Source organism: Schistocerca nitens, chromosome 1 (genome assembly GCF_023898315.1).
Source record: "Schistocerca nitens isolate TAMUIC-IGC-003100 chromosome 1, iqSchNite1.1, whole genome shotgun sequence".
Lineage (NCBI taxonomy): Eukaryota > Metazoa > Arthropoda > Insecta > Orthoptera > Acrididae > Schistocerca > Schistocerca nitens.
Genome location: NC_064614.1, coordinates 397,518,550 through 397,543,569, shown reverse-complemented (window position 1 = coordinate 397,543,569; position 25,020 = coordinate 397,518,550). Strand labels below are relative to the sequence as shown.

Below are 25,020 nucleotides of genomic sequence, written 5' to 3'. Positions count from 1 at the left end.
CACACGCACGGAGGAGCCTTTCATACTTTCTTACGCTGAAAAAGTCAAGTGGGTTTGAGGTAATCCTTATTTCTTAAATCCAAGTTGACTCTGCTTTAGATTTGATCCCTTATGTAACGTTTATTGTACTGGGAATTTATGTAACTTATCTTCCCATTGCGCTTTTGGTGCTCCCTTTATACAGATAATAAAATTTCAGTGTCGATATCGATACAAACACAGACTTTTTTAGGTCCTGGGGTCCTACGTAAGTTTTGCGCTACATTTGGTTTTTAACGCGCATTGTATTCATTTCTCCACTGAAGCGATTTCCAAACATAACGGTACTTAAGCACACAGAATTTAAGCTATTCAATTCCACTCTCACATTCTCTATTGATTTGTTTTTCGCTCGGATGAAGTTTTTTGGTCTTAAGGAAACAAACCACTTCCTGGTTGCATGTTTTGACAGCGATTAATATTATTTTGCAGCAGTCACAAAATTGTCGAGTTTGTTTTCCCAGTGCAAGCTTTAACCGTCGTTAGGACTCAGCCGTTTGATTGATTAGTTACATTCGACTGTCACTGAATATGTGCTGCGAACTCAAAATCATCCTCTTCTGGTGAGCGCTGGAAGGTACGTTGTTTGCAGACTTCGTGTTTTTGTCCTTCAGGTATTTTTAATACATTGTGTATATAATAAAATGAAGAATTACAACCGCGGCTTTAACTCAAATGGCCAGGAAACTGATAACGTATTCTTCATTATTACAAATGTGTATTAGTCTGCCCCGGATGTCACTACACATAATCGACAATTTCTTTTATCACGTAAATAACCGGTGGAACCAGCCACTTTTTAGTATACGTTTACGAGACTCGAGCTTTAGTCCAGCAAATAAAGTATCTTAACCGTTCTTTTACAGCCTTTTTAAATTCCATAAGTGGCCTATGCGAAAGAAAAACTTACTTAGCTGCCCATGATTCATGCTGCATTTCTATTCCATTTTCTCCCATGACTGAACACGTGTTACACACGCTGTTATATAGGATTGTACAAACTTGAATCCCATGAAAGTTCTCTACTTCAATAACTTAAATTAATTTACTCTTCATAATCCTTTTTCTGACAGTATACATTAAGTTCCAGTTATAAAAAAACAAAAGGCACAATTACTTTTTTTCTTTATTAAATCAGCAGTTTTTCAAGTGGTTTGTTGTCTTCTATCTATTCCTATCTTGCGTTATTCTTTTCATCTCTACATAACTGTTGCGCCCAAGTCCTCTACAACCTGCGTATTTTAGTATTTGTCTGCTTCTACTATATTTGGACTGTATTGTGCATGCTGCGTCAGTTATCCTATTCATCTTTTTCCTCTTCTTGCTAGTTTAGTCTTAATACGTCATTTCGTGGTTTAACTACCCACTCAAGTTTTAGCATTCTTCGGGTGATACTACACCCTGTCAATAAATACATGATGGCCCAGCTAGAATAGAAAGAAATTTAGTGTATAATCACAGGTGATTTTCTCAATCAACAACCAGAATTATCCAAATTTTCATAAACTGTTGATACATCTTGCACACAAGTCTTACAACGGATTTAGTCAGGCAGCAGTAGTCGGCCGAGACACAAGCAGCAACAGGGAAGTAACCGCTTTTGTGACTTTTACGAGTTCCTAACCAGGATCGAATTCTATTATATCATCTGTGTGCTTTAATAGTTTATTTTCTCGAGTTTCTGCGAGTAAATTTAATATCTAATAGTCACAGTTCTCGCGTCTCCGTTTGCGTCGGAAACTAAACCGATTTTGTGATATATTACAAGTTCCTAATCAGGGGCGAATTATTTAGTTTCACCGGAGTGATTCGGTAGTTAGGTTTTTGGATATCTGCGTATTATTAGTCACAGTTCCTGCGTTTTTGTCAGGGTCTACAGTAGACTTGCGCGGCACGTGCCGATAGTCTGTTTATCTGCATAATTTAGTTTTCCACGATTTTAGTATGGACACGGACTGTGATTGTTGTGCGCGGATGTGAGCCGAGTTGGTGACACTTCGCTCTCAGCTTCAGGCTGTGATGGCTTCGGTTACAGAGCTTGCTTGAGGCTGCAGTGAATGGGCACCACTGTTGTGGGCCGAGTCCTCCGATCGGTTCTCACCTATGGTCAACCCAGTTACTGCTCGCACTGAGGTTGATCCCTCACCTGTGGTCGAGTGGGAGGTCACCCTGGGGCGGCGAAAGACTTCCCAGGCGGCCGCACGTGAGGCCTCTCCGATTTGTCTGGCAAACAGGTTCCAGGTGCTGTCTGTGGCTGACAGTGTCGCTGAGCCAGATGCAGTGGCCTGTCCTGTGTCAGAGGAAACACCTCACCCTGCAACATCCGGACAATCACAGAGGGTGGGATTATTGGTAGTTGGGAGCTTCAACGTTAGGCGAATTATTGGGCCCCTTAGGACATGGCTGCCAAGAAGGGAAACAAAACCAATGTGCACTCCGTGTGCATACCGGGTGGAGTCATTCCAGATGTGCAACGGGTCCTCCCGGATGCCATGAAGAGCACAGGGTGCAGCCAACTGCAGGTGGTTGCTCACGTCGGTACCAAAGATGTGTGTCACTTTGGATCAGAAGAGATTCTCTCTGGTTTCGAGAGGCTAACAGATGTGGTAAAGGCTGCCAGTCATGCTTGCAAGATGAAACCAGAGCTGACCATTTGCAGCATGGTCGACAGAACCGACTGCGGACCTCTGGTACAGAGCCGAGTGAAGAGTCTGAATCAGAGGCTCAGACGGTTCTGCGACCGTGTAGGTCAGGTGTCCACTATACGCAGGAGGCGGCCACAAGGATAGCAGAGGCTGTGTGGCGTGGACTGGGCGGTTTTTTAGGTTAGAGGGTCTTGGGAAAACACAAGAAGGACTTCAGTCACAAAGAGGGCAGGTCGAACACAGGAAGAACGTAGATACAGTAACCATCAGTATAACAGTTGTAAATTGTCGTAGCTGTGTTGGGAAAGTGCTAATAGAAAGCTCTGATGCTCAAATCGTTATAGGCACTGAAAGCTGGCTAAAGCCGGATATAAGCTCAGCCGAAATTTTTGCGAAGAGCCTAATGGTGTTCGGAAAGGATAGCCTAACACGGTTGTCGGTGGCGTGTTTGTTGCTGTTAGTAGTAGTTCAACTTGTCGCGAAATATACGTAGATACTTCCTTTGGGTTAGTATGGGCAGAGATCATTGTTGGCAACCGGAATAAAATAATAATTGGATCCTTTTGCCGACTTCCCAATTCAGATGATACAGTTGCTGAAAGGTTCAAAGAAAACTTGAGTTTGATTTCAAACACGTACCCGACTCATACGATAGTAGTTGGTGGTGACTTTAATTTACCCTCGATATGTTGGCGAAAATACATGTGTAATTCAGGAGGTAGGCATTAAACATCATCCGAAATTGTTCTAAACGCATTCTCTGAAAATTATTGCGAGCAGTTAGTAAACAGTTGTCAAAACAAACTCGACATCTTAGCAACAGCCGGCCAGAGCGGTTCTAGGCGCTACAGTCTGGAACCGCGCGACCGCTACGGTCGGAGGTTCGAATCCTGCCTCGGGCATGGATGTGTGTGATGTCCTTAGGTTAGTTAGGTTTAATTAGTTCTAAGTAATAGGAGACTGATGACCTCAGAAGTCCCATAGTGCTCAGAGCCATTTGAACCATTTGCTTAGCAACAAACAACACAGGGTGGTCGTAGCGAGACTGAATATTGTAACCCCCAAATCCTCCGAAACTAAACTAAAAATACACCTATTCAAAAAAGCGGATAAAAATTCACTTGACGCCTTCCTGAGAGAAAATCTCCACTCCTTCCGAATTAACAATATAAGTGTAGACCAGATGTGGCTTGAATTCAAAGAAATAGTATCGGCAGCAAGAGATTTATACCAAATAAAATAACAAACGACGCATCTGATCGTCCTTGGTACACAAGAAGAGTCAGAACACTTGCAAAAACAACGAAACATACATACCAAACGTAAACAGACCCAAAATCCCCAAGATTGGCGATCTTTTACAGAAGCTTGAAATTTAGCGCGGACTTCAATGCGAGATACTTATAACAGTTTCCACAATGAAACTTTGTCTTGAAACCTGGCAGAAAATACAAAGAGATTCTGGTCGTATGTGAAGTATATTAGCGGCAAGAAACAATCAATGGCTTCTCTGCGCGATAGTAAAGGAGATACTATCGGTGACACTGCTGCCAAAGCAGAGTTACTAAGCAGAGCCTTCCGAAATTCCTCCACAAAAGAAGGCGAAGTAAATATTCCAGAATTCGAATAAAGAACAGCTGCCAACATGTGTAATGTAGAAGTAAATATCCTCGGAGTAGTGAAGCAACTTAAATCACTTAATAAAAGCAAGTCTTCTGGTCCAGACTGTATACCAATTAGGTTCCTTTCGGAGTATGCTGATGCATTAGCTCCATACTTAACAATCATACACAACCGTTCGCTCGACGAAAAATCCGTATTCAAGGACTAGAAAGTTGCACAGCTCACACCAATATTTTAGAAAGGTAGTAGGAATAATCCACGAAATTAGAGGCCCATATCGTTAACGTCAATATGCAGCAGGATTTTGGAACATATATTGTGTTCAAACATTATGAATTACCTGAAAGAAAACTGTTTATTGACACACAGTCAACATGAGTTTAGAAAAAACATCGTTCCTGAGAAACACAACTAGCTCTTTATTCACATGAAGTGCTGAGTGCTATTGACAAGGGATTTCATATCGATTCCGTATTTCTGGATTCCCGGAAGGATTTTGACACTGTACCACACAAGCGACCTGTAGTGAAATTGCGTGCTTATGGAACATCGTCTCAGTTATGTGACTGGACTTGTGATTTCCTGTCAGAGAGGTCACAGTTCGTAGTAATTGACGGAAAGTCATCGAGTAAAACAGAAGTGATTTCTGGCATTCCCCAAGGTACTGTTTGCTGTTCCTTATCTTTATAAACGATTTGGGAGACAATCTGAGCAGCCGACTTCAGCTGTTTGCAGATGACGCTGTCGTTTATCGACTAATAAAGTCATCAAAAGATCAAAACAAATTGCAAAACGATTTAGAAAAAATATCTCAATGGTGCGAAATTTGGCAGTTAACCCTAAATAACTAAAAGTGTGAGGTCGTCCACATGAGTGCTAAAAGGAAATCGCTAATCTTCGGTTACACGATAAATCAGTCTAATCTAAAGTCTGTAAATTCGACTAAATACCTAGGTATTACAATTATGAACAACTTAAATTGGAAGGAACGTATAGAAAATATTGTGGGGAAGGCTAACCAAAGACTGTGTTTTATTGGCAGGACACTTACGCTTGTCCGTCCTCTTTTAGAATACTGCTGCGCGGTGTGGGATCCTTAACAGATAGGACTGACGGAGTACATTGAACAAGTTCAAAGAAGGGCAGCACGTTTTGTATTATCGCGAAATATGGGAGAGACTGTCACAGATATGATACAGGATGTGGGATGGACCTCATTAAAAGGAAGGTGTTTTTCGTTGCGACGGAATCTTCTCACGAAATTCCTATCACCAACTTTCTCCTTCGAATGTGAAGATATTTTGTTGACACCGACCTGCATAGGGGGAAACGATCACCAAGACAAAATAAGGGAAATCAGTACTCGTACGAAAAGATATGTGCGTTCGTTCTTTCCGCGCACTATACGAGATTGGAATAATAGAGAATTGTGAAGGTGGTTCGATGAATCCTCTGCCAGGCACTTAAATATGAATTGCAGAATATCCATGTAGACGTAGATGTAGATGTGAGATGTGGCTACAAAATAACAGGACTGTTGCGCTAAGCCGGCCGTAGTGGCCGTGCGGTTAAAGGCGCTGCAGTCTGGAACCGCAAGACCGCTACGGTCGCAGGTTCGAATCCTGCCTCGGGCATGGATGTTTGTGATGTCCTTAGGTTAGTTAGGTTTAACTAGTTCTAAGTTCTAGGCGACTAATGACCTCAGCAGTTGAGTCCCATAGTGCTCAGAGCCATTTGAACCATTTTGACTGTTGCGCTAAAACCATTTATTTCAAATACGTACATACTTAGCTATTGTCGCCCCTCAGTATACTCCACTCCTCTATCCTTGCAATGCTTCATGCAAATTTTCCATTGATGGAATCAGTGCTGGACGTCTGAGCTTCTTGATGACACGTACCGCTATTTCTGTCACTGTTTCAACGGATTGCAGTCCTGTTCCTTCTAATGCAGACTGACCATGGGGAGTGGGTAAAAGTCAAATGGTGCTGGGTAGGCAAATAAGGCGGGTGGTCTAACACTATGATGCTATACTTTGCTAGAGACAATGCGGTATGAGCTGGTGCGTTGTCTTGAGGCAGAACCCGTGATTTGTTCCTCCACAATTCGCGTCGTTTTTTTCTTATTTTCTCACTGAGTTGAGCAAGAACCTCAAGGTAGCGATGTTGATTAATAACTTGACCTTCAGGAACCCAGTGAAGATACACAGTTCCACGAATATCGAAAAAAACTAGCTTTGAATTTTGATTTGCTTATTCGGGCTTTTTTGTCGCTCCCGATAAAGTTATGCCTTCCAGTACATGGGCTTAGTTCCTGGATCATAAATGTGAAACCTGTATTTGTCGCATGTTATCTCTCTTTCCGAGAAATTAGGATTATTTTCAGTTATATTCAAACACCCAGTACCAAAATGAGAATTTTCGGCACCAGTTTCGCACACCCTTCTCTAGCTTTAAATTGGTTATGTAAAATTTGCCTTGCGCATTCGCCGTCAATTCCTGCAGTTTCACCAATCGCTCTACCACTCAACTGACGGTCAGATCGAATCACATTACATATCTTTTTGATATTTTCATGAGTTTTTATGCTGAAGAGCGTTCAGGGCACAAGTCATATTCAACGTCTTCTCGGCCTTATTAGAAACGCTTGAACCACTCACAAACTAGCATATGTGACAAACAATCTTCGCTATAACAACATAAGTTTCAGTAGCAGTTTCTCCAAGTTTAGTCTGAAAATACACGACAATTCGTTGCAGTATTATTACACTTTATCATTTTCCCTCAAAGCTAAACAACAGCTCTTACACAAACGAAGGCCACGGCCACAATGATTTGCCTGCAGACACCAGGGGTGCCGCATTCGATTGAGAAGGTTTCACTCCTCACACCTATAGGTCGTTTATCTTTGGCGCACTCGTACTTACTCAGTGATAATATCAGTCCCGTTATTTTATAGCGACACCTCGAACGTAACCGAACTGGTCCCCCATTCTGTCACTGTTAGTTTGTTAACATGTTTGGCCTCTTGATCAGTATGACAATTTGATACCTTCATTAAGTCATCATAGGGCTAGTTTACAATTATAACACACAAACACATAGAAACTCTGAGAAAATCTTTTATCTTCCTTATCACACACTATCTGGGTGTATGGGCCAATTACTGCAATCAAAATCACAGTACTTTTTGTATCCTGTGTGTAGCGCTCTTAATTAGCGATTCACGGCACAGTCTTCATCCAGTCTCACATGGGTGTTGGGGCCAGCACTGGTATTGCCTTCTGTCATGGCACAGTGTATCTGTTGTTGTTGTTGTTGTTGTTGTTGTTGTTGTTGCGGTCTTCAGTCCTGAGACTGGTTTGATGCAGCTCTCCATGCTACTCTATCCTGTGCAAGCTTCTTCATCTCCCAGTACCTACTGCAACCTACATCCTTCTGAATCTGCTTAGTGTATGCATCTCTTGGTCTCCCCCTACGATTTTTACCCTCCACGCTGCCCTCCAATACTAAATTGGTGATCCCTTGATGCCTCAGAACATGTCCTACCAACCGATCCCTTCTTCTGGTCAAGTTGTGCCACAAACTCCTCTTCTCCCCAATCCTATTCAGTACCTCCTCATTAGTTATGTGATCTACCCATCTAATCTTCAGCATTCTTCTGTAGCACCACATTTCGAAAGATTCTATTCTCTTCTTGTCCAAACTATTTATCGTCCATGTTTCACTTCCATACATGGCTACACTCCATACAAATACTTTCAGAAATGACTTCCTGACACTTAAATCTGTACTCGATGTTAACAAATTTCTCTTCTTCAGAAACGCTTTCCTTGCCATTGCCAGTCTACATTTTATATCCTCTCTACTTCGACCATCATCAGTTATTTTGCTCCCCAAATAGCAAAACTCCTTCACTAATTTAAGTGTCTCATTTCCTAATCTAATACCCTCAACATCACCCGACTTAATTCGACTACATTCCATTATCCTCGTTTTGCTTTTGTTGATGTTCATCTTATGTCCTCCCTTCAAGACACCATCTGCTACAGCAAAATAGCCACTTGCAACAACACCACAGGGTGGCGTGGAGCCACGAGCGGTCAGAGCGGGGATCAGTCTGGGGTATGGGAGTGGACTGGCAACAACAACTTGGAATGGTCAGGGGGGAGGGGGGGGGGGACGGTGGCGTGGACAGCAGCTGATGAGTCTTTGCGTCTAGCACGGGCAAGTCAGCCGAGCTTCGTTTATGTCAGAGCTTGGTGTCCCAGGGAGTTGTCCGTGATAGCGGACCCATGTATACAGCATGGGACGGCCATCATCATCATCATCATAGGAGAATCCTAGTACAGGGGAGTTGTAAGACAGCCACTTAGAAGGCAAGACAGCTGGCAACATCCGAGAAGAACAGCCAGCCGGACGCAGCAAAGCAGGAAGTCGTGAAGCAGAGCAGTGAGGCAGCCCAGTGGAGTTCCAGTCGCGGCTGATAGTGGCTTGCTGTCATCTCCGGGCATCATTCTCGTCTGGAGCAGCGTACGATGCTTCGCTTCGTAGATCCAGGGAATTCAGTGTTGTTGGCTGTGAAGTTGTTTGCACATATAACAGTTATGGAAATTGTGTCACTTGTGATCAGCCTTGAAGTGCAGACGCAGACGCCTGTGCTGGCTAAATTAAGCTGCTATGCGATCATAATTTCTTTTTCTACTGTGAGGCCATTATAGAGTGTAGTACATTAAAACTGGAAAAATTTATTTTATTTTTCCTGTGTTCAGTGAAACTTTAATCTCTCCTTGTTGATGGAATTCATCTTTTTGTTGTTCTCGTTTATTGTGCCCAGCAGAAAAAACTCGGGTTGGTGTATTCTGCTGCCGATTTTCGTTCTCTTGTTAAGTACTTTTTTGAGATTAATTTAGGTGTCGACATTGTTTGATTATATTTTAGGATTTCTTGTTCTCCTTTTACTGTTGCGTTATTATTTTGTTATAATATGTCTTGCCCTCTGTATTGTAAAGTTGGTGAAATTCAAAGGGGTAGATTATTACCTCGTGTATTCTATTGTGTTAAGTAATAAATTTCGCATTTTGGTAAACTGAGCGCTCAATACCACACTTGTGTCATCACGTGTATGCACTTGGACTTGTTCAAATTGTTTAATAAATATATTTAAATATTGTGAAGGATTCGCGCCTACACAACCTCCTGCAACTTTTCACTCGCACGATTTCCTGCTCAACGGTGTGCCCATCTGTTTATTTAGGACAATGAACTTGACTGTTTTGTTATTATAAGCAATGTGTGTACAGGGTGTCCATAATTTTAAAGTTCCAGCTCCCAAACGCTGTAAGAAAAGAACCGCTGCTCAGAATGACGTCAAATTTGAACAGCGTAACGTCTAGTAAGACTGTATCCATGAAGAATCGTATGCTGCTGGTAAAGCTCTTTTACGCCATGCAGAAATTCAGGACATTCAAGGATATGAAAAAAAGTAATATCTGATAAGTGTCTGGAGGAAATCATTACAAAATTCGCAAAGACAGGTTCTTTTGAAGTGTAGTGTGGCAGAGAGAGAAAAGCAGTTGATCCGACGTCTGTTGAAGATATGGCCGTAGCATTGCAGGAGAAATCCAGCGGTGGTGTACAACAAATACGCAGTGCATGAGGAATTGCCGAAAAATTGGACATGTCTGCGAGCACGGTGCGTAAAATCCTACGAAACATCCTGCATTTCTATCCATACAAAATCACTAATGTTAAGGAGTTGCTTCCTGCTGACCTGCCAGCATGGTGAACGTTCGCTCTGGAATTTCTTGCTCGCATGGAAGTGGACAGTGAATGGCCATGGAACATTCTTGGACAGATTAAGGCAATGTCTATCTCCAAGGACATGCCAACATGCATAACTGGAGAATACGGGCAGCGGAAAAATCCACAAGTACATCAAACGGTGCCACTCCATTCTGCAAAGGTGACTGTGCGGTACCGTACTCGTTGACGGCGTCGTTTACCATAGGGCCGTATTTTTCCGAAGAGATGAGTCCTGCGGCTACTGCTATCTGTACCGTCACTGGTAAACGCTAGGAGAGTCTTTTGGGTATCAACGTCATTCCAGCTCTTCAACAGCGTGGATCTGTGGGTAGGATCACTTTTATGCAAGATGGCGCTCCTCTGCACATTACACGACCAATGAAGCGGCTGCTGCAGAGGCATTTCGGAAATGTTAGTATTATCAGCCGTCATTTACTTGCAGCTTGGACTTCCAGGTCACTTGATCTTTATCCGTGTCGCTTCTTACTGTGGGACTATCTCAAAGGTATTGCGGTCAGTGCTCCAATTATGAACGCACCTGAATTGAAGCACGCATTGAGCGACGCATTCTGAACATGACTCTCGACTTCAACTTGTCGCAGAAAACGATGGACACCATATTGAACAAGTCTCGGCTCCAGCCTGACGACAGTTAGAAACTGATCTCATTTTATTTTGTGCGGTTTTTGGCTCCTTGACAGTTAAAAACAGATGACATTTTCCTTTTTGTGTGTTTTTTGGCCTCAGGATGATTAAAAATCGGGTTTTCCCGTCCGGTGTTGTACGCCCTTGCTGTGCTACACGGGCTTACCTAATAGTTCCACAACTGCTGACTGCCTAACTAGTACTGTAGTGCACATTGAACAGTATGTATGGTGTAACGTGCAATTCAAACCGTAGCCGGTGTATTGCCATTTATCGTCATTTGTAGCCAATCCCAATTACGTTAAGAAACTCACAGCGCCATCAGTTGGTAAAATTTTTGTTAAATGTTTTTCTTGCTCCATGACGTTTCCCTCTGCGTTAATAATATGCTGTTCAAATTTGACTTCATTCTCAGCAGTGGTTACCTTTCTACAGCTTTTTGAAAGTTCAACTCTAATATGGACACTAATATCATCAAAAGTATCCGGAGACCGCTGTGTAATGCGAATTTGACCGCTAGGTGTCACGAGAGGTGGACCCGCCAGAGTAAAACATCAGTAGAGGAGGAGGAACGCCAGGATGGGTCAGTCAGGAAATCTCAGTGACTTCCTATGTGGACTAGGCGTTAACTGTCACATGAGTAACAAATCCATCAGGGACATTTCTATCCTTCTAAAGCTACCGAAGTCGACTACTGGTTAGTCCGCAGCTCGTGGTCGTGCGGTAGCGTTCTCGCTTCCCGCGCCCGGGTTCCCGGGTTCGATTCCCGGCGGGGTCAGGGATTTTCTCTGCCTCGTGATGACTGGGTGTTGTGTGCTGTCCTTAGGTTAGTTAGGTTTAAGTAGTTCTAAGTTCTAGGGGACTGATGACCATAGATGTTAAGTCCCATAGTGCTCAGAGCCATTTGAATCATTTGACTACTGGTTAGGTCTAGCGGTTCTGGCGCTGCAGTCCGGAACCGCGGGACTGCTACGGTCGCAGGTTCGAATCCTGCCTCGGGCATGGGTGTGTGTGATGTCCTTAGGTTAGTTAGGTTTAAGTAGTTCTAAGTTCTAGGGGACTTATGACCTAAGATGTTGAGTCCCATAGTGCTCAGAGCCATTTGAACCATTTGAACTACTGGTTACGTGACTTCAGTGGTGGTGGGGGAGAAAGAAGCACAGCTAAACAAAGACCAGTCAGACCTCTATGTACTGACAGACATTAAACATTGAAAATTACGTAGGACGAATGTAAAAAGGGGAAAGAATCATTAGTGAGTTCCAAAGTTCTACCAGCACTGGAGCTAGCACAATTACTGTGTGTAAGGAGTTGAAAAGAATGCGCTACAGTGGTCGAGCAACTCTTCATAGGCCATGGCATGAAGGCCTGGTGACAGCTAACTGCCGAAATGGTTTGCACATAGCCGTACTGTCACTTTATTGAATAATCAGTTTCGGTCAGAAACGGACAGTCCTGTGTATCATGTAAAACGACAAAAATTAGCCATAGTTTGTAATTACAGAAGTGTGACTCTTCAAGCCTTCCCGACGGATATGTTGTAAATAGTGTTCACGAGTTTGCCGCCGGATGACGTTGAGCAAATTCCATAATATTTTCAGGGAGCAACTGACCGACATCTTCAGGCGGTTCAACCATGCTGGTGGCTAGGTACGACTGACGGTGTCCGCATGTTGATGCCCTGTATATAGAACACGCGCGCGAAGACTGCGCAGGCTCGGAAATCACACATGCGTAATGATTTGCAGATAGATGGTGCCATACCAAAACGCGCTCTGCCGAAAATCGCAGAGCGGCCCTGCTGCGCGTGCCATGTACGCTATGTTTATTAACAGTGCTGACAGACGTCACACACTAAAAAACTATACTAGTCCAATGTTGTGTCAGGCCAGTTGCTCCGAGGAAATATTGTGGAATTTGCACGTCATGCGGCGACAAACGCCGCATGAAGACATTTTATAATTACAAAATTAATCATAATATACTAATATAATGTTGATCATAATTATCTTTTTACGAAACCGTTAGAAAGTGAGACCTACGCGCCACTTTATTTTTTTTTAAATTTTTTTCTGACTGATCGCTGATAACCTTGCCGTTGAGCGACCATAAACTGCAGCATATTTCTGACCGAAACTGATTGTTTCATAAAGTCACCCATACAACCAACCGCTTGTAACACCAGAGCTCCATAGCTCTACTGACATACATTTTCCTTTTTTTTTTTTTTTTGTCTGTTCTACCTTCTGTCATTAAGACATTGCGCCACAAGCGTGTTCGCTTTTTCCTTTGTAAAAGCTTTGATGTCATGGTTTATTCCTATATGATGTAGTGTCTGTTATTTAAATTCTTTGCCTCATTTGGAGGGGTACAAAACTTACTGTACATAATTGTAATTTCTGTGTAAATATTTTTTGTAGAAATACCAATATGTGTAACTGATCTTTTTTATTTAAAGTGACTATTTGCTCTTATGTAATTGCTGATCCTCACTTAGGGTTTTTAGTAAATTGTAAGATGAAAAGGTGTTGTGGTTTGTGGTTCCCCTTGGGAGCGGAATCGTGCAGTGCGCGCAAAATGTGGTTGGCATGGATAGAAACGTGGAACCAAGAGTTAGTCGGAGACGAGCTACTGAACAGCCATCAGTTCATGTAACAACAGTGGATTGTGCTGGTGCCGAGAGAGGCTTTTTGTGCCGTTTTACAATGTGCCAAAGCCTCGGATGGATGTATTTGTAAGCTAGCTCTGTTTTGGAAATAGTATCTATTATTGCCACCAAGAAATGAGCGAGCTTTATCATTATCAACAACTGATCCACCTGCCAGGACGTACTAGCCACCGCATTGCGCAATCACTGTAACGGAATGGTGAAATTGTAGATATATATAAAGTGAAGGATCAGATCATTGGATGTTTTAGTGTGCTCAAATATAAGGTAACTTATAACTAAATTTACATACGTACCTTGATTTTTTCCTTATCACAACACCTTTCAGGATCCAAACCGTTTGAACAAATGATATTCAAAAGGAAAGACTAATACGTAATTAAATTTGTTCAAAATTGAGTGAAGTAAGACGTAAATTATCTAGTACTATTGTGGATTTTGGTGAAGTCGAAGGAGGAAGTAAGTGTAGCTTTTGTGAGAGGCTTCCGGTGTCTGAATTTTTTCATAATTTTTGTTTTGTGCTCTACCAGAATTTATCACTCCTGGTTTAAAAAGGTAAAGAACTATGAAACAGTTTTCCTAAGTTGGCATTCATTAAATTGTTGCTCGTGGTCGTGCGGTAGCGTTCTCGCTTCCCGCGCCCGGGTTCCCGGGTTCGACTCCCGGCGGGGTCAGGGATTTTTCTCTGCCTCGTGATGACTGGGTGTTGTGTGATGTCCTTAGAACTACTTAAACCTAACTAACCTAAGTTCTAGGGGACTGATGACCTCAGAAGTTAAGTCCCATAGTGCTCAGAGCCATTTGAACCATTAAATTGTTTATGAAAGTGTGTTTAGTTTGCTTTACTACCCCCCCCCACCTGCCCCATTCAAAGTTGCCGAAATGCACAATGTTACTTGATTATAAAAAGTTAAAACTACCCTTGATATTTATGTTGAGTTGTGTGGCATTGTGTTCTAATAAGTGTAATATCAGTTTATGAGTACCCACTTATTGTTTTATCCTCACTGAAGGTAAAGTTGCTAGGAATGTCATTATCCATGAGAACAGTTACTTCTTTTCTTCAGAGAACTGTGAGAAATTGTTTGCTAGTGAACTCTTTCTTTATTCCCATCTCAGTTAGAAAAGTAATTGGTAAAAGAAAGACTAAACCTATGCCCAATTTATAATTTTGCAGTGAACTTTATTCACATCGCATCCCAGATAGAAAAGTGTTTGAAAAGTTATACTAAATCTATGTCCAATTTATGATTCTAAAGTGCACTTTAATAGTAATATTATTGAAACCATTCAGTTTGAACAAGCCTTATCTGTTGTACTTATGCAAATAGCTTTCTTCTTCTATAACTGTTAGCACTTTCTTTAACGTCAACATCTGCTAGTGACAGAGTTCATTGCACTCTCGTGTGATAGAGTATAGGCTGTGACTGTCCATTAAAGTTGCATTATCTTAATCTGTGAAAAGAGATGTTACACATTTCTATGCCTAATTAGGCTGGCGACCGTTTTTACTTCAGTATTTGGACAGTTTGGATAGGTAAAATATTGTTTGTTACTCGTTAAACACTTACGTAATTCTGACCTTGACGTCCGATAAGCCACCTCCTTTAGGTACAACACTGTCAACATAAAAATATTCATTTCAGAGGGTAACACTGCACTGTTGCTTTATACCATAATTGCTTTAACAAGATAGTTTCATTATACGATCTGCCTCCAACTTTAAGTTCTACATCTACATCTACATACATACTCCGCAATCCACCATACGGTGCGTGGCGGAGGGTACCTCGTACCACAACTAGCATCTTCTCTCCCTGTTCCACTCCCAAACAGAACGAGGGAAAAATGACTACCTATATGCCTCTGTATGAGCCCTAATCTCTCTTATGTTATCTTTGTGGTCCTTCCGCGAAATATAAGTTGGCGGCAGTAAAATTGTACTGCAGTCAGCCTCAAATGCTGGTTCTCTAAATTTCCTCAGTAGCGATTCACGAAACGAACGCCTCCTTTCCTCCAGAGACTCCCACCCGAGTTCCTGAAGCATTTCCGTAACACTCGCGTGATGGTCAAATCTACCAGTAACAAATCTAGCAGCCCGCCTCTGAGTTGCTTCTATGTCCTCCCTCAATCCGACCTGACAGGGATCCCAAACGCTTGAGCAGTACTCAAGAATAGGTCGTATTAGTGTTTTATAAGCGGACTCCTTTACAGATGAACCACATCTTCCCAAAATTCTACCAATGAACCGAAGACGACTATCCGCCTTCCCCACAACTGCCATTACATGCTTGTCCCACTTCATATCGCTCTGCAATGTTACGCACAAATATTTAATCGACGTGACTGCGTCAAGCGCTACACTACTGATGGAGTATTCAAACATTCCGGGATTCTTTTTCCTATTCATCAGCATTAATTTACATTTCTCTATATTTAGAGTTAGCTGCCAATCTTTACACCAATCACAAATCCTGTCCAAGTCATCTTGTATCCTCCTACAGTCACTCAACGACGACACCTTTCCATACACCACAGCATCATCAGCACCAGCCGCACATTGCTATCCACCCTATCCAAAAGATCATTTATGTAGATAGAAAACAACAGCGGATCTACCACACTTCCCGATGGTATAGCAGTAAGAGTGGTAGTGTTATACGCTGTAGGAGGACATGGTTGTCAGAAATAAAAATACACGAGAGAGGAAAGTGGGTAGGTCGGTAGGCTGAAGAGTATAGCACCAGTTACAGGGTGTCCAGAAAAGGACTCCCTGATTTCAAAATTAAATATCTAGAAAACAAAGATCGATAGAGGAATGCAGTAAACGGTATGTTTATTGTGAAAGCTGTAAGAAGTTTATACAGCAGTTTGAAATAATAGTTGCAAAAGCTGCTAACAGATGGCGCTGTACGCTGTACAGCTCATATCAGCATACATAAGTGAAATAATCGTATGAAAACAATCTTTGCAAACAATCACATCACAATGTTTTCAAATGTTCACCATTGGCACTACAGAGGCGGCGCAAAAGAAGAATGAAATTCGCCATCACATTTCGTAGTGTCTCAACCGAAATGGATTCACATGCCACAGAGATCGCCGATTCAAGCTCGTCCAGCGTGGCGGGATGCTTCGGCTACACCATGTCTTTCACTGTGCCCTACAAAAAAAAGTCACAGGGAGTCAAATCCGGCGAACATGGAGGCCAATCCATGCCTGCACCAGTAAATTTGGGATATTCCAAAGCAATGACTCGATTCCCGAAATATTCCTCAAGAAAGCGAAACACTTGTTCGGTAAGATGTGGTCGGGCTCCATCTTGCATAAACCATTCAGTACCTGGTCGATCCTCTAACGCTTGCTGTGTGGCGACAAATTGTTCCAAAATTGCAACGTGACGTGCACCAGTGACCGTTTCTCGAATGAAAAAAGGGCCAATAATGCCTCTGCTGCATACTGCAGCCCACACAGTAACTTTAGGAGAATACAGGGGTTTCGCTTCACACCAATATGGCTTTTCGGAACCCCAAAATCGCCAGTTCTGCTTATTAACGTATCCATTCAGGTGCAAGTGTGCTTCATCTGTAAACCAGATGCAGCCAACATCAAATTCTTCACTATCAATCATTGTAAGCATCTGATTAGCAAAGGCAACCCTTTGTTGCACAGCTCGTACGGGTATGGCCTGGTGCGTTTGAATTTTGAATGGAAACATGTGTAGGCTCTTTCTCAGTATTTTCCGCGTGCTGGAACGCTTCAAACCAGTCTCAGATGCAATTCTACGGACGGATGACATTGGATTTCGATGAATAATTCCAGAAACTGTGGCGATATTTTCAGGCGTAACTGCGGTTTGCTTGCGGCCAACATGCCCTACTAGATCATCAGTTACGCTGCCTGTTCGTTGAAATTTTGCGAAGAGCGTACGAATGGTTTTCGCATCGGGTCCTTTTGTAACATTCAATCGTGCTTGAAAACTTCGCCTTGTTGCCGTAGGACTCTCTTCTAACCTGTGGTACTCTAGCACCAGAAAAACGCGTTGTTCAATGGAGTACATGGTTTTAATCTCTTCCTTCGGTACGCTAACCTCCTTTCACGTTTCAATAGTGGAACTGATCGCTCTGGGCTTCGGATCACTATTTATACTAGGCATTACGTATGGCGATTACAGCGCCATCTGTTAGCAGCTTTTGTAACAATTATTTCAAACTGCTGTATAAACTTCTTACAGCTTTCACAATAAACATACCGTTTACTGCATTCCTCTATCGATCTTTGTTCTCGAGATATTTAATTTTGAAATCAGGGAGTCCTTTTCTGGACACCCTGTATGAAAGCTGAGCTGCTTTGTCAAAAATAAAGGAGACTAGCAGTTGACACACACTTTTTTTATTTTACTTTGGTACAGGGAGGCAGCTGAATGAGGAACAGCAATGTTGGGTGAGCCGCCAGCCGCCAGCCGTCAGACCTTGACGACGGCCTTGCCCAGGTTGTCGCCGCGCAGCATGCCGATGAAGGCGCGCGGCAGACTGTCGAAGCCGTGGCTGACGGTCTCTCGGCAGACGAGCCGGCCGTCCAGCACCCAGCGGCGCATGCGCTCCACGGCCTCGTCCCAGCGCGGCAGCCAGCGCGACACCAGGAAGCCCTGCAGCACCAGCTCGCGGCCCACCACTGCCGGCTGCACCGTCGTCGCCCGCACCGGCGCCTCGCTGTTGTAGGCGCAGACGGCGCCGCAGATGGGCACGCGCCCGCCGTGGCGCATGCACGGCAGCACGGCGCTGCTCAGCTCGCCGCCCACGTTGTCGAAGTACACGTCCACCCCCGCCGGTGCCACCTCCTTCAGTGCGCGCCGGGCGTCCGTCGTGCGGTAGTTGAACGCCTCGTCGAACTGCAGCTCCTCCTTCAGCCAGCGCACCTTCTCGTCGCTGCCGGCGAAGCCTATAACCTGACACGTAGCAAACACAACTGAAGGCGGCGCCTTTCTGTCTTACAGGCCGTAGGCTAGATAAAATAACAGATATCTGTCCATTTACAAGGGCGTGCTGAAAAGTGATATCGCCGAATTTTTTATGTGTGTGAGGTAATGGGCGAGTTGTGGCGCCCTGTTCGGAGTTGGGGCGACAGCGCAGGACGCTCGTCAGAGCCGCGGCTCGTTAGGCCGGTATTACACTATCAAATTTCTTTGTCAAATATCTTTGTCAAAGATATTTGATGGTGTAATAGGGAACTTTGTCAAATGTCGTCCAATATTTGATCAAATCTAGGGCCTCGCTGTAGATTTGATCAAAGAAGTCGCTTGTCTTCTGTTCACTGCAATGTGACATGTTACCACATGGAGCGTTAGCCTCGCTGCACTCTGTCGTCTGTAGTGTTTCTATAAACATTGCCCGTAAATACAATTGGTATGTGCCGACAACTACAAAATTAATAGAGATGTATGAAGCTGATGAGGCGCTTTACAACGTGAGGCACGCTGAATACAAAAATAGATTACGAAGGTTGGAGACCTGACCTCACCTAACCTAACGCTCTCCTGTAGCAGGGAATCGGAGTGTTACAGTGAGCCTGTCCTCTGCAGATGTAGCAGTTCTTAAGTGAATATTGTGCTTTGTGATATGAGGATACACTTCACTGAGCACATACAGAAACGTATGCTCACCCATTCTTAGGTAATTGATGTACGACTTGACGTCCTCCTCTATAAGCTGACGTAACAAGTTTTGCTGAATGCTTTTATCGTGTCGTAAAACCCACGGCTTTACCCAGGTTTGTTTCCTTTTTTTCTCCCGCTTCTCTTCCGCATGTGCACACAGTGCAATTGTGGTACATGCAACTACTGCGGTTAGTAACAAGTTGTTGTTGTCAGCCATCTTGAACTTTGACGAAAAATTGGATGACAGTGTAATACCCCTTCTAGCGCTACATCAAAGATCTTTGTCAAATATATTTCACGGAATATTTGATCACATCTTTGATCAAATCTTTGACAAAGAAATTTGATAGTGTAATACCGGCCTTAGCAACGGCGTGATGCCGCACAATAGCTGGACCACGTAGTGCCGAACGTTAGCCGGGGTCCAGGCGTGGCGTGGCTGGGAATTCCCTGCTGACGACGACGTTGCTTTGTGTCGATGAAAGAGATTTCTGTGCCGTGTGAGGGTACTGGTGTGTAGTATCTGTAAGTGGTTGTTCTTTGGAGGGCGACAATGCCCAGTGGCGCAGAGAGTCGCAAGCAGAGGCAGTTGTTGAGAGGCCGTGGAAGGTGTAGGCTGCGTGAGCCAAAGGCGGTTGCGTAGCGAAGGATTTGTCTCTCTGTTTAACAGTAGTGGCACACAGTTTGAATAATAATGTGTTTATGTTTGTGCAGTGTGATAAGGAAATAAATTAAATCTTACCAGTTCTTAATGCGTCTCGATCAGTTAGTACCACACCATTGCATTTAACAATGAACGAAGTCTCGATATACACAGTCAACTAAAACAAGAGGAATGTAACATAATAATCATTAATTAACCCATATAATCTGCAAGGAGATGGGAGCTTATATTGGTTAATTAATGATTATTATGTTACATTCCTCTTGTTTTAGTTGACCGTGTATATCGAGACTTCGTTCATTGTTAAATGCAATGGTGTGGTACTAACTGATGGAGACACATTGAGAACTGGTAAGATTTAATTTATTTCCTTTATCACACTGCACAAACATAAGCACACTATTATTCAAACTGTGTGCCACTACTATTAAACATAGAGATAAATCCTTCGCTACGCAACCGCCTTTGGCTGCCTCTGCTTGCGACTCTCTGCCCCACTGGGCATTGTCGCCCTCCAAAGAACAACCATTTACAGATACTACACACCAGTACCCTCACAGCCGGGAGTGCCAAAGATGGCGGACTTTGTGAAACCTTAATGGCAGACAATTCACAGTTCGTATAGAAATTAATAGTAGCCAGATAAATCGTGATACCTCAAAAAGAAACATGTACAGTACATTACTATTATTTGCACGACGATTCTGATAATGCTGTAATAAGATTTTCAATATCTTTATTAGTTTACATTTTAGTATCGGACAGTAAATTATACAAGTTACACCCAGCAACGAATTTGCAAAATCTAAACGGTTCTTCAGATTTTGTCGATCGACGTGTGCTTAGAAAGCTATTCCTGTAAACCTAAATTGGTATGAATTACAGGCATGTAACTTGAATAGTACATGAGTTATTGGAGGTCAAAGTGGCCAATTACTATCGATCGCGTCAGGCCATAGGAACTCCACAGTGACACGAAAAAACGGTAGCAGCATGTTTATAAATATATTTATTCGTCTATGTCTTTGTTTATATCGGAGATATTCCATTCATGAAGAAATTGGTTAAACATTTACTCATACACAAACAGCAGTTGACCGGCGTTGCTTGGTGAAACGTTGTTGCGATGCCTCGTGAAAGGAGGAGAAATGCGAAACATCACGTTTACGACTTTGATAAAGGTCGGATTGTAGCCTATCGCGATTGTGGTTTATCGTATCGCGACATTGCTGCTCGCGTTGGTCAAGATCCAATGACTGTTAGCAGAATATGGAATCGGTGTGTTTAGGAGGCTAATACGGAACGCCGTGCTGGATCCCAACGGCCTCATATCACTAGCAGTCGAGAGAACAGTCATCTTATCCGCATGGCTGTAACGGATCGTGCAGCCACGTCTCGATCCGTGAGTCAACATATGGGGACGTTTGCAAGACAATAACAATCTGCACGAACAGTTCGACGACGCTTGCAGCAGCATGGGCCATCAGCTCGTACACCATGGCTGCGGTTACCCTTGACGCTGCATCACAGACAGGAGCGCCTGCGACGGTGTACTCAACGACGAACCTGGTTGTACGAATGGCAAAACGTCATTTTTTCGGATGAATCCAGGTTCTGCTTACAGCATAATGATGGTCGCATCCGTGTTTGGCGACATCGCGGTGAACGCACATGGGAAGCGTGTATTCGTCATCGCCATACTGGCGTATGACCCGGCGTGATGGTATGGGGTGCCATTGCTTACACTTCCAGGTCACCTCTTGTTCGCATTGACGGCACTTTGAACAGTGGACGTTACATTTCAGATTTGTGGCGCTACCCTTAATTTGATCCCTGCGAAACCCTACATTTCAGCAAGATAATGCACGACCGCATGTTGCAGGTCCTGTACGGGCCTTTCTGGGTACAGAAAATGTTCGACTGCTGCCCTGGCCAGCACATTTTCCAGATGTCTCGCCAACTGAAAAGTCTGGTCAATGGTGGCCGAGCAACTGGCTCGCCACAATACGCCAGTCACTACTCGTGATGAACTGTGGTATCGTGTTGAAGCTGCATGGGCAACTGTATGTGTACACGCCATCCAAGCTCTGTTTGACTCAATGCCCAGGCGTATCAAGGCCGTGATTACGGCCAGAGGTGGTTGTTCTGGGTACTGATTTCTCAGGATCTATGCACCCAAATTGCGTGAAAATGTAATCAGATGTCAGTTCTAGTATAATATATTTGTCCAATGAATACCCGTTTATCATCTGCATTTGTTCTTGGTGTAGCAATGTTAATGGCCAGTAGTGTATTTAAATGTAAATCCGGTATTTCGAATGTGTTTCAGTACGCTTGTGAGTATACATTAGCTTGGAGACATGGAGGGAGAGCTGTAGCCAATCGCAGTGCTCTTTACTAAGGGAGACGACTACCGAAGTGAATGGAGGGAATTAGCGACAGTGCGGCGCGAGAGAGTCGCACAGGACATGGGGAGGACGGCACAGCTCACGAGAAGTGCTGGACGCGACGGTGTGTTGTTCCGAGAGATAGTGCCGACTTGTCCCCTTTTGATACTTCCGTGGCTTCTACAGTGAAGACGTAGTGTGCGTTTAGAAGTGAATATCTCGCGAGCTATGTTGTCGTTCATAACTAATTACGTGCAGTAGGAATCTATTGTTTCCCTGTTATTCAGCTTATATTTTATTTAATTGCTGGGCCATCGACATCAATAAGTGTTTTGCAGAAATATACGGCATTCTCGAAAGTACGTCTACTATCTTACTCATCATTTAAAGTTGTTAAGATAGTATCTCCTGATTTTATTTCATTGCTATCTTTCATTCATAAATGTGTGTGTTACTTTCATAATTCGCAATTGCCGAGTGACAGAAACCTTCGACCATTCGATTCATATGTGTATTCTTATCGTTTACTGTAGACTCAGCAGTATTTGGCCTGTAATGAGGCAACTACGTATCCCAGCCCCTAGACAACGAAAACAGCCAAAACTTTTAATATTGCGCCTCTGAGTCGGTGGGTGCGTAGTTATTTGAAAGCCCGGATGTGAAAACTCTTAAAGCTTTCAAATAAATCAAATGAAACTGTACGGTTGCAGAGACCTTTTGCAGTGTCTAACATCTATGATGTTTATACAGATCAGCCAGAACATTATGACCACCGAGCTACTATCGATATAAACCCCTTCAGGCGATCGCAACGTCACCTGTCGAGGAATGACAGCTAGTCAGACACACGCGTGTTGCGTGTAGTGCCAGTGAGCGTGCTGTCCGTGTGTGGAATGGGTAAGGCGAGCGATCTATCCGAGTATGACAGAGGGCAGATTGTGATGGCTCAGAGGCTCGGCACGAGCATTTCGGAATCTTCACGGCTTGTCCGGTGTTGGGGGAATGCTGGTGCGTCTCTTCAACACGTGGCGAAACCAAGGTGAAACCACATCCAGACGTCCTGCAGCTTGCCGCCCACTCCCCGCTACTGATGTCGGACGTCGTAGGCTGAGCAGACATAAAACACGACAGGCGGCGAACTGTGGCGGAAATAACATCATACTTTAATGCTGGGCAGAGTACAAGTGCATCTGAACACAGGGTACACCACACGCTCCTAAAGATGGGCATCTGCAGCTAATGAGCCATGTGTGTGCCAATGTTAACACCACGACATTGCCAACTACGACTGAAATGGCCACGTGACCATCTGAACTGGACGTTGCCGCAGTGGCAGAGCGTTGCATGGTCTCATGAATCCCGATATCGTCTTCATCGTGCCTATGGAAGAGCGCGAATCCGTCTTCTTCCAGAGGAACAGCTCCTTGGCACCTGTACTGCGGGATGGAGACAAGATGGCAGCGGCTCCATTATGCTCTGAGTGACATTCGCGTGGGTGTCCACGGATCCAGTGGAGCTCGCGCAAGGCACCAAGATGGCCAAGAAGTATCGTACACAGGTTACAGACCACGTACACCCCTTCATGACGATCATGTTTCCCGACTGCAGTTGCATTTTTCAACGAGATAATACGCTATGTCACAAGGTCAAACGTGTGAATCGTTGGTTCGAGGCCACAGTAGCGAGTTCCAGTTGATGTGCTGGCCTCCCAACTCGCCAGACCTGAAACCGATCAAACACTTCCGGGATGTGATTGAACGTGGCGGAATTTATGGGACTTGGGTGATTAGTGTCTGCAGATGCGATCCTAGCTCCATCCAGCGACCTGCCAAGGCCTCACTGCTTCCATACCACGACACATTGCTGCTGTTATCTGCGCCAAATGTGGGCATACCGGCTATTAGGTCATTATAATGTTCTCTCTGCTCAGTGTATGTGTGGACTGAAACGACGAATGAAAATTTTTACCAAGGCCACGATTCAAATCCAGGCCTCTTACTTAGTAGAAAGATGCTCTGGCCACTACGCCACTGTGGCATAGTGGCCTTGCACAACTGCACGGACTATTACCCTACATGCTGCTCTCTTCAATCCAAATTCCCCTTCACACTTCAGCCCACTTGGTGATGTCCTAAATAAAACCAACGCTTTTAACATGTAAGGTGGCTATAATTTCGCACCTTACAAGCACTAATCTACAAACTTTGCCCCGATTTACAACCGTAATTACGTATCATTTGATAGGTTGTACACCTTATATATGAATATTTAAAGAAGACTGACATTGTCACGTACACCTTGTAAATAGTTGTTAACGCTTATTGCATGAAAGGTGACGGAGTGTCTTTATTATCAAAACGGCGTAATGAATGATTGCCTATACTAGTAGAGGTTGAAACGCCAGTCGAAATGAAACGGCAGACGTAACGCAAGCCTTGGGTGGAAAAGCCCGCACAGGTGTGTTGGTCCTGCTTGACACAAGACATAGCAGAGACGGACGGTCGGGGCACCTGAGCGCTGAAGCACAATACAGCGGCGGCCGGCCAGTTTTGTAGTGAGGCCGGAAGGATAACCGGATAATACTTCGAAAACTCTGAAAATCTTGGACGCAGCAGAGAGGAACGAGGAAGCGTTACCTCGGAAATCACGCAGGCTGGGTTATTTCCGAGGATTCTTACTCTGAGAAGCGTACCATTGTATGTATTCCTAATTAACGAGGATAGGTATTTCCTCGCAAACTTTCCGCACTGGACGACAAAAGACTAAAATATGGTTGGTCGGCGTTCGGAAGAATCTGTAGAGAGGGAGAATATTCCGTGGTTTCGAGAATATGATTCGCCTTCTGCAGTTACGAGGGAGGGGAGCCGAGCGTTGCTGAGAACCCAGCGG

General features: G+C 43.9%; 1 protein-coding gene across 1 annotated transcript in view; it reads right to left on the bottom strand.

Annotated features, from left to right (window-relative positions):
- Window positions 1-17,800: 17,800 nt before the first annotated feature.
- LOC126235839 (prostaglandin reductase 1-like) overlaps window positions 17,801-25,020 on the bottom strand; it is a 94,142-nt gene continuing 86,922 nt past the window's right edge. The window contains exon 3 of the mRNA XM_049944700.1: window positions 17,801-18,372. Coding sequence (XP_049800657.1) covers window positions 17,890-18,372 — 483 coding nt within the window. The 3' untranslated portion in view covers window positions 17,801-17,889. The remainder of the gene's footprint in view (window positions 18,373-25,020) is intronic.